Source organism: Rhipicephalus sanguineus, chromosome 9 (assembly GCF_013339695.2).
Source record: "Rhipicephalus sanguineus isolate Rsan-2018 chromosome 9, BIME_Rsan_1.4, whole genome shotgun sequence".
Lineage (NCBI taxonomy): Eukaryota > Metazoa > Arthropoda > Arachnida > Ixodida > Ixodidae > Rhipicephalus > Rhipicephalus sanguineus.
Window position 1 is genome coordinate 125,806,096 of NC_051184.2, and position 10,108 is coordinate 125,816,203.

General features: G+C 48.9%; 1 protein-coding gene across 1 annotated transcript; it reads right to left on the reverse strand.

The window, feature by feature from the left end:
* Positions 1-2,802: 2,802 nt before the first annotated feature.
* LOC119405840 (uncharacterized) lies at positions 2,803-7,006 on the reverse strand. Its single transcript, XM_037672672.1, has 2 exons — positions 6,907-7,006; positions 2,803-4,082 (listed from the first exon to the last, which is right to left on the reverse strand). The coding sequence occupies exons 1-2, from the start codon at positions 7,004-7,006 to the stop codon at positions 2,803-2,805; spliced, it is 1,380 nt and encodes a 459-aa protein (XP_037528600.1).
* Between the last annotated feature and the right edge of the window lie 3,102 nt (positions 7,007-10,108).

The following is a 10,108-nucleotide window of genomic DNA, read 5'->3' on the forward strand; positions in this document are numbered from 1 at the left end:
TTATAAAAAAATTACGCCGTCTCCCAATAAAGGGAACCATGTGGGGATGCGAAGCGGCGCATGGGTCGACTTAAATTTCCGTTCCTCACGGGCACCTTGGCCTATGTCAACGCGTTCTTACAAGTGGATCACAGCATGAATTCACTGTAGTTGCTGTTGCTGTTAGTCGTCCCAAACTCTTGTTGGAGCACGCCACGAGGGAGCACGTGCGTTCATCGAGCGTCTGCAGAATACCGTTCCCCGACGCCATCACGTGATTGCTGAGATAGTGTAAGGAGGAGAGGCCACAGCGTCTTACCCAGCCCTTTACACATGTACGAACGCGCTAGCGCGAGCCAGCGCGTTCTGACTAGGATACAACACGTTGGTTCATCGCCCGTCTGCAGAATATCGTTCCCCGACGCCATCAAATGATTGCTGAGAGAGTTTAAGGGGGAGAGGCAACAGCATCTTACCCAGCCCCGTATACAGGCCCGAACGCGCTAACGTGTGCCAGCACACATGGTTCCCGAGCGGACGGTAGCCAATAGAATAACGTACACAGCCCCGAGCAAAACCTGCTTCGCATCTAAAAGCTACCGACAGTCATCAACGATCAAATCAAATTGAACGCAGATACATTTAACGATGCTTACTCCCGGAAACCAGAAGCGTATATCTTTAGAAAAGCCACCTATTACAGTGAGCGAATTCGGACCGACTACGGTAGGCAAAAGCTAACACACCTTATTATTTCCTTTTTTAGCTCAAACAATGTGGACATCACCATAGTGAATGAAAGTGGATCGTCGGCAATGTTCAAAAAAGAAGATACGCGTTCATCTACTCACGCTTCAAACATGGTATGTCTCTTTATTTTTTCCTTGTTCTATAACATTTGTGGATGACGTGATCTTTTTTCGGAAATACACTGTGTCTTCAATTCGTTGAAGTTAGGCATGATCGTATTCACTTGTCCACAACGTTTTGTTCACAACTGTTCTCAACCATGGAGTACTTGACAAAACAGCTTCTTTTTTGTGTGTAAAATGCATTTTGCTGTCTAAATATTTCTTTTTTTCCGCTTTTTCATTTTTTGCCCCTGTATATCTGTACTTAGTGTATTTTCATTGTATTGAAATTATGTATTGATGCTCTACGCAGGCCTACTAAGTGTTGGCGCATTATCGTGGTCGGGGTTTGGTGCATTTGTTGTGTCGGAATAGCAGGGAGGCAAACTTTCTTTAGTGCGTTGGACGACGACGGAGGATCAAGACGTCCGCTCGGTTCGAACGCATCACGAAGACTGCTTTTATTCTTCCACTATTTACAGGACTCTCGTAGAGAGGGAAAAAAAAGGAAAATAGAACACAAAACACAGGCACAGTCAAAAGAGTTTCCTCTGCACCCCGCACGTGCAACTGATTTGAAGAGCAGACGGTCCATGTGCTTCAGTGTTCTTTCACGGGCTGGGCGCGTATGTCGTAAAACGACGATGTCACCTGTAGACGTTTTCCGCTTTTCCGGTACCCATTGTCGCCTCCAGATAGCGGGCCGCCGCTGCCGCAACGCCGAAACGCGTCCCCCCCCGAGCTGCCCGTCCTCCTCCCTTTCGCCGCGGGGCCTTCCAAGCTGCTCCGAAGTGGGTGGCCGCTTCACAACCTTCGACAAATACAACAACCTCCCCCGGATGAGCGAACTCTTTAGCTCATTGTTCGTCGACTTCTAGAGGATAAAGCAGCTGTATTGGTCGTTTCAGCTCCGTTCCCCCGCTTAGTGCCAGCCGGCAGGCCCGCACCCTGCCGTCTCTGCCGTTGAACGTTTCTTTGATTCTGGCGATCTTCCACATGTGGCGTTTCAAATGGTCTTCTTTTAAAAGCACCAAATCGCCTATCTTTAGGTCACTCGATGTCGTTGGGTGAGACAAATGGGCTGATCTAAGCTCCAATAAATACTCTTTCCGCCATCGTCTCCAAAATCCTTCAGCCATGGCTGACCGGTACTTCCAGCGCCGTGAGAGATGCGCGTCACCGCCCGGAATTTCGGCTGGCAGGTGGTGTGGAGGAAGGGTTGTCAGCTTTCTTCTGACGAGGAAGTGCGCCGGCGACAGTGGTTCTGGCTCTCGGGCATCTTCGTAGGTGAAAGTCAATGGGCGTGAGTTTATCACGGCCTCCACTTCGTACAAGACCGTTGTGAGTTCTTCAAAGTTTAAACTGCTCCGACCTAACACCTTGCGCAACGCTACCTTCACCGATCGCACCAACCGCTCCCAGAATCCGCCCCACCAAGCTGCCCTTTCAACAATAAACTTCCACCTGATTTGGTTTCCGGCGAAGTAAGACTGCATTTCCTGTGATTTTAGTAGCGCGAACATCGCTTTCAGGTCTTTTGCTGCTCTCTTGAAAGTTAGCGCGTTGTCCGAATAAATAGTCGAGCAGATTCCCCTGCGAGCCACGACGCGCTTGAATGCCAGGAGAAAGGCTGTAGTCGACATGTCGCTGACGAGCTCAAGATGCACGGCACGTGTCACAGCGCAGGTGAAAATAGCGATGTAACATTTCCGGTTATCGCGCGACTGTTGACAAATCAAAGGTCCTGCGAAATCGATGCCAACGGTGTCGAACGGATTTCTTTTTGTCACTCTGTCAGCTGGAAGTGGTGCTACTGGTTCCGTGGCGGGAGGGCAACTTTGTTTGCGACAAATGAGGCACCGCTTGATAACCTTTTTTACGGCCTGGCGCCCTCGGATGATCCAATACGACTCTCGCAACTGCGCCAGGGTGTCGCGTACCCCTGAGTGCAGCATTTTCACGTGCTCTTTCCTTATGTCAGCAGCGTGAAGGGGTGAGTGCCAGGGAGAACGATAGGATGTTTGGTCTCTTCGTGGTTGTCAGTGAATTGCAGGCGTCCACCAACTCGCATGAGACCTTCGCTGTCAAGGTACGGGTTGAATGGCAAAACAGGAGAGCCTTTGCGCAGCGGTCTTTGGGCTTTCAGGTTGGAAATGTCGTCGCTGAATGCTTCTCCTTGAGTTGCAGCCAACCAGTACCTCTCAGCATCGATCACTTCTTCAGCTCGTAGTGGGCCACTTTTTCTTTCCTTCCCGTTGCGGCAATTGTTGACAAAGCGGTGGATCCACGCAGTTACGCGAACGACTCTGCTGAATGAGCTGAACTCTTCCACTTTCAGCACTGCCTCGGATGATGATGAGACAATGGGCATCACCGTCACTTTTCTCTCTTCTACGTGACATTCTGCAACCCCTGGGCTCGGCTCGCCTGTCGTTGGCCAATGCGTCTCATCGCCGTGAAGCCAATGGGGTCCTTTCCACCACAATTCGCTCTCCAACAAGGCCGACGGGAGGATACCGCGAGTGATTAGATCAGCGGGGTTGTCTGGTCCTGGGCAGTGTCTCCAATCTTTAGGATCAGTCAGCGCCTGTAGCTCTGACACCCGGTTTGCCACGAAGGGCTTCCATCTGGCAGCGTTTCCTTTAATCCAGTGCATAGCCACTGTGGAATCAGTCCAAAGAATAGTAGCAGCATTCTGGAGGTCCAAGGCCTTGACAACGTAGCGGCACAGTCGAGCGCCAATGAGGGCCCCCATCAGCTCCAGTCGGGGTAACGAGAGGCGCTTCAAAGGAGCTACTCTTGATTTGGCCACAATTAGGCTTATAGTGATTGTTCCCAGAGGAGACTTGCATGCAACGTATGCGACAGCACCGTAGGCCTTCGGGCTGGCATCGCAGAAAATGTGCAACACTTTCTCTGTGTCTTCATGTCGGAAATCCCTTGCTATGACTCTCGGAATGGACACTCCCTTGATGCATTGAAGCTCTTCACACCAGCAGTCCCACTCCGCCCGCATTTCTTCTGGCAAAGGATCGTCCCAACCAGCACCCAACTCCCACAATCTTTGGAACAATATCTTTACGTACAGTGTTGTGGGAGCAATAAACCCAAAGGGGTCGAAAATTCTGGCTGAGACTTGCAGTACGAATCTCTTGCTGTCAGCTCTTGTGTTGAGGAAATCAAGAAGTGAGGTCATATTGTACTCAAAATTATCCGTCTGAGCATTCCAGGCCACTCCCAATACCTTGGTGGCTGCAGGAGGTTCAGCATTCGCATTACTCCTTGTCACATTCCCATCCTCTATGAAGTTGACTAAATCGTGGTCGTTAGACATCCACTTGTGGAGTCGCATTCCTGCTTGTGATAATATATCGCTTGATTCCTGGCATAACACTTTACCCTGTTCAAGGCTGTCGACCCCAGTCACTAGGTCGTCAACATAGAGATGGTTGCGTAGGATGCTCGCCGTCTCAGCATACTGCTCCGGGAGTCCTTCAAGATGGTGTTGTAATGTTGCGGCCAATAGGAAAGGGCTGGATGTGACACCGAACGGCACGCGTGTCATTCGATAGGCCGCCACCGCTGGTAGTTCTTCACCTTTCTTCGGCGTAGTAGCATACCAGAGAAAACGCACAGCGTTCCGGTCGTCGTCTGACAAGGATATTTGAAGAAATGCCTTTTCAATATCCGCAATGAGGCCGATGTTGTAAGTGCGGAAGTTGATCAGCAAATCGATCAGCTCTGGATTAAGCTTCGGACCACTTTCCAAAACATCATTCAGTGAGAGGCGATTTTTGGCACTGGATGATGCATCGAATACTACCCTCATTTTTGTTGTCTGGCTTTCTTGACGAACAACTGCTTGATGTGGCATATAATATACTGAACCTTCCGAAGTGCTGCAACGCTCGTTGGCTGGCTCTGCGTAGCCCTTTTCGATGTATTCTCGGATGCAGGCGTCATATTCCCTGATCAAGGAATCTTCTTTCAAAAGGCGCGTTGTTTGGGCTCTAAGACGCTTCGCGGCGCACTCGTAGTTGTCGTCGAGCTCATTGACCATTGGCCTCCAGGGAAATGACACTTTGTACCGACCATGCTCAAACTTGACGGTTTCTTTGTAGTGCTGTAGGACTGCGTCTTGGTGACGAGCTGGTTCATTTTCTTTGATACCAATGTGCTCGAGCTCCCAGAAGGACCTCAACTGTGCGGACATTTCCTTTTCTGTTTTTTCGCTCACTCCCACTCGCATTACGCCAGCAGCAGAGGAACAGACTCCTGTTGACCTTCTTGTGCCGACCTGACCCTGGACTGTCCACCCGAATACTGTCTCCACTGCCATCAGTTTGGAGGTTAGGCGCTTCGTGGATCCCGTGACTATTTCCCAATAGTGATCAGCTCCGATTAGAAGGTCAATGTTTTCACATTCGTCACCCTGCGCGACGTCTGCAACGGGTAAGTCAAATTTCGAAAGTTCAAGCAGAACTGACTTTGATGGTGTAGACATGATGTCCGCGCAGATACAGGGAACTTCCAGCGCTTCGACTCGTATCCTTTTCCCGTCGTACTGGCTTCGGAGCCACAGCTCGACCCGACGCGCTTTAGTGCGGTTTACTGCGGACTTGTCGCCGAAGGCATATATTCTAAGCTCCTCTTCCCCAAGCACCTTTAACTGCAGTCTTTCAGATAAGTTGCGATGGATGAATGTCCTTTGACTGCCGCCATCTAGGAGAAGCCTGACAAGTGTACTTTTGTGCGGTCCCTCTGTCCAAGCTCGCGCGGTTTGAAGAAGCAACTGATGCCCCTCCGTGCACATAAAATTCTCTTCTAAGCCTAGAGAAGATTTTAGCACTGCGGCTTGTTCTGTCACTGGTCGAGAGGATGGATTCTGTTCACCAGTGCCGCGGTATCCTCTGAAATCAGGATCACACATAGCCGTGGCGTGTTTACCGCTACAGTTGGCACACCTGAGCCATTTGGCCTTACGGCACTCTCTTGACGTGTGCCCCTTTACTGTGCAACGGAAACATCTGTTCTCACACTTCAGCATTTCCCTTTTATCAGCTGCTGACATCTCTGCGTCACAGTTACCGGTTTCGTGGCACTCTGACGAACAAAACAGACACCCTGTTCTTTCCTTGGTCATTGTATGCAATGCCGCAGTCGAAGACATTCTCGCCGCTTTAAAGGTGCTCTTGCGGTTTTCTATCGACGATTCTACACTCATGCTGGGTGCTTCGGCCCGCTGTATGATCTCCCGTGCTTCAACCTCTTTTCTCAAAAAATGCACAAATGCCTCCAATTCACTGCCTCCTGTCGTAGCCTCTTTTCTTCGGCAATATTCGAGATGAAGGTCCGCAGGCACCGCTTTCTTTACAACTGTCAGTAGCAAAGCTCCGTACGTGCTGACACCTACGCCCAGAGAAGTGAGGCTTCGTACACCCCTTTCTACTTCGTCAACAAGGCCTCGAAGTTGGCTGAGGTTCCGTGAGTCACGCACTGACCTGATATTGAGCAATCTGGACATGTGGTCCTCGATAATGACTTCTTTTCGGCCGAACCTTTCCTTTAACAGCGAGAGAGCAACTTCGTAGTTTCCTTCAGACAAATCAAGCCCTGCAACAGCAGCCGCTGCTTTTCCTGTGAGGTAACTGTTCAGGTATTTGAATTTGTCCACGTTTGACAGGTGGTGGTTCGCGTTTATTGTTGAGTCGAATTGGCTCCAAAAGCCTTGCCACTGTCGAAGCTCACCGTTGAACTTTGCTATTTCTAGCTTTGGCAGCTTTACTGTGGGGGTTACTTGCGGTATGTTATTGCTGGATTCTCTTTGATTTGAGGAGCTTGAGGTGCGATCTAGCGAAACGGTCACTGATGAGGTGCGCTGTACGCTGATGCGCTGCGCTGATGAGCATGCGCTGTACTTTGGTTTTTGCTATGCTGATTCTTTCTTTGTAGGTCTCGGAGCATGCAATTTCCTCTTCTAATGCGTCATCTTCTACGCCACTCTCAATTTCCCGATCTAGCTCTTTGAGTGAATCTTCCTTAAGTGAGAGAAGGGTGATCTTTTCTTCAAGCTCACCGACTGATGCGTCGTCCTCCATGGTGGCTATGTCGTTGAGAAGCTTTGTCGTTGACGTCCGCACCACGGCCCTTTTGCGCTTGATCCTGTCGATGTCCATCTTTGGGTCCCTATATTCCCGGGTTTCGGCACCAGAAAATGTTGTGTCGGAATAGCAGGGAGGCAAACTTTCTTTAGTGCGTTGGACGACGACGGAGGATCAAGACGTCCGCTCGGTTCGAACGCATCACGAAGACTGCTTTTATTCTTCCACTATTTACAGGACTCTCGTAGAGAGGGAAAAAAAAGGAAAATAGAACACAAAACACAGGCACAGTCAAAAGAGTTTCCTCTGCACCCCGCACGTGCAACTGATTTGAAGAGCAGACGGTCCATGTGCTTCAGTGTTCTTTCACGGGCTGGGCGCGTATGTCGTAAAACGACGATGTCACCTGTAGACGTTTTCCGCTTTTCCGGTACCCATTGTCGCCTCCAGATAGCGGGCCGCCGCTGCCGCAACGCCGAAACGCGTCCCCCCCGAGCTGCCCGTCCTCCTCCCTTTCGCCGCGGGGCCTTCCAAGCTGCTCCGAAGTGGGTGGCCGCTTCACAATCTTCGACAAATACAACAGCATTGTCAGACATTCAGCTGCCTTTTAGCCACCGCTTCCCATTGAACCACTGGATAAGAGATGTATGCTTGAAATGACGATGACTGAAACCTTGAAACCCTCAAAACCTTCTTGCGCAAGTTAGTCGCCTTCTCTTTGCGTGGGTTGTCTGGTGCTTATATGTTTGTTTAGAGCAGTACACAGGAAAAGCACTATGTCAACATTTTCTTTCCCTGTAAAGCATAACACTTAGGGCCAGCCACAGAGGCGCTTCTTCTTGGAGACAGGTAGAATAGCTTTTCACACTAGCTTAAATTTTAAAATAAAGAGGTAACCACCAAACGTCGTTCCCCAGGAATAACGTGTCTACGTGTGTATTTGACAATGCTTGTCAATTTTCAATGAATGAATGTATGAATCAATCAATCAATCAATCAATCACTTTCGTCTTTTTATTTTCGTTATTCTTTTACACGACAGAACGAAACAAAAAGATTGCAAGCGAAAACGCTGCTTGGTCGTAGCTCGATAGAGCTCCTGCCAACCGTACCTAGGCAACATGCAGCAAAAAAGATAAGTGAAAAATGAGCATATAATGAAGTGTTTTCTCCTATTTACAGTTCAACCACGGAGCAGAATGTCAGTGCACCATAACATGAAGTTAAATAATAAATACGAACAATACATGAAGAAACTACATCATGACACGTATTAACTAAGTACTGTAAGGTTTAGTACAACGCTTTAGTACAATATCGTAAGTGATATTGTACAATATTTTATGATATCGTAAGTGACATCACATAATTTGATCTTTAGACGACGCAGAGATCAAGTATTACTTTTTGAACAGCGAAGTTGCTCTTGGTTGAGCATTTAATTTCAGGGTTCCGTGTTACGCTTGTGGACATCATAAACGGGTATGCACCAGAAACATGGTAAATCCCGCTGCTCACCACTGGTCTACTAAAAGAGAAAGGAACAGTTATCCTACCACTGAAATGTCTGCGGCCTATCAGATAACACTCATTTATTAACGCGTATACGCCACGCAAATTGGGTAAATTCCACTTCGCAAAACTAACAGCAAGAAGGCAACAGTTAGCCCAACAAATGGCGTGCGCGTTACCATAGTGACACCACTGTCACGTTACACTTTGTCGTTATAAAAGGTGGTGGCTATACTACCACCTGATAGCTTAACAAGATGTTTTAATAAAGAGCAGTGATACAACATATCGGAGCATCTTAAACGAAGGCTTTGTAAAGTTGTGTATATGAGTGGTATGGTTAGGATGCAATGAAACTATAGTACCATCTCAAAGCTTAGCAAGGAGTGTTTATTAAAGCGCAGTGATTAAACATCTCTGAAAGACATCGAAAACATAGAAACGACACCAGCATCGCTGTTTCATCGCTGTCCCCGAAACGGTACTGGTTGAATTTTTAGGAGCTGGCTCGCCAGGTTCTTAAGCTGAGGCGAACTCCCGCGCCGTACGCGTAATCTTAGTTCCAGAGGCGACCGCTACGGGCGCAGCTCGCGCGAAATAGAAGTCTTCTTCCTCTTGTCCTTCGAGCGTCTTTATGATGATATTAACGCAGGCAAACCCACATATAGCGTAGACTACTGTAGCATGCGCATGCTTGTGCGAAAGAATAGTCTTCTTCCTCTTCTTCGAGCGCCTTGATGACGATAATCACGCAGGCGAAGCCACATATAGCATAGACAACTGTAGCATGCGGCGCTCGCTCCGCGCCGGCGCGTGCTCTAGTTTGACCGCTAGAGGGCCACAACTGCGCGCTTCCTTTCTCTTTCTACAGTAGTCAGGCAGTGCGATTCGATATTAATACGATGAACTAGGAAGACAAGGCGGTGGAGCGGAGGGCTCGCAAGGCAGCCGCAGTGCGGGCTCGACGCGAAGACCACGCGGTAAGAGCTCGTGAGGCCGCATAAAAACGTCAGCGTCGTGTGGACACCGAGATATAAGACCGCGAAGCCGAAGCAGCGCGGAAGTGGCGGCAAGAGAACCTCGAAGAGGTACGGGCGCGGGATGCAGCGGCCAAGCGCCGAATAAGGTCGCTACCTGAAAAGTTAGTGGCGCCGACGCGCGCTTCAAGTGCGATTTTCTCGACCACACGTTCCGCCACAGCTGCAACGTCTGCGACCGCTTGTTGTTCGACAACTTGGCCACAATCGCTGCTATAACACGTGTCCCGTCTTTATATGACAGTAGAGGAATTGTACGGCATTCCCGGTTTACCCGATTATCTCCGAGCCAGCTCCTCAATCATCATTCACTGCGTGGATATGGCGTCATTTTTGTCTTCGTATTAGTATATCTATATCTCGTGCATAGTATCTGTTTAATGTAAGTTGGATTTTTTGCTTACCTCTCTGCACCATAGTGTGTGCGAGACAAGGCAATGTCATATGGTTGTTTGTACTTGAAGGGATACAACGTTATGGTTTCCATAAAACTTACTAGGTCTAAAAACTTCAAGTTTGCCATGAGCAGTTTCTACATAGTTTATAGTCTGTGGATGTCAATTTTGCCCAATTTTATATTTCTATGCATACGAAACAGCGAATCTGAGTGTTCCAGGAACAAGGCGTT

Bases quoted from the DNA above. Each gene is read 5' to 3' on its own strand.
- LOC119405840 (XM_037672672.1), bottom strand. From the start codon at position 7,006: ATGGACATCGACAGGATCAAGCGCAAAAGGGCCGTGGTGCGGACGTCA. The intron at 4,083-6,906 runs GTGAGCTTGAAG...AACCTCCTGCAG, and splicing joins GGAGGACGACGCATCAGTCG to CCACCAAGGTATTGGGAGTG.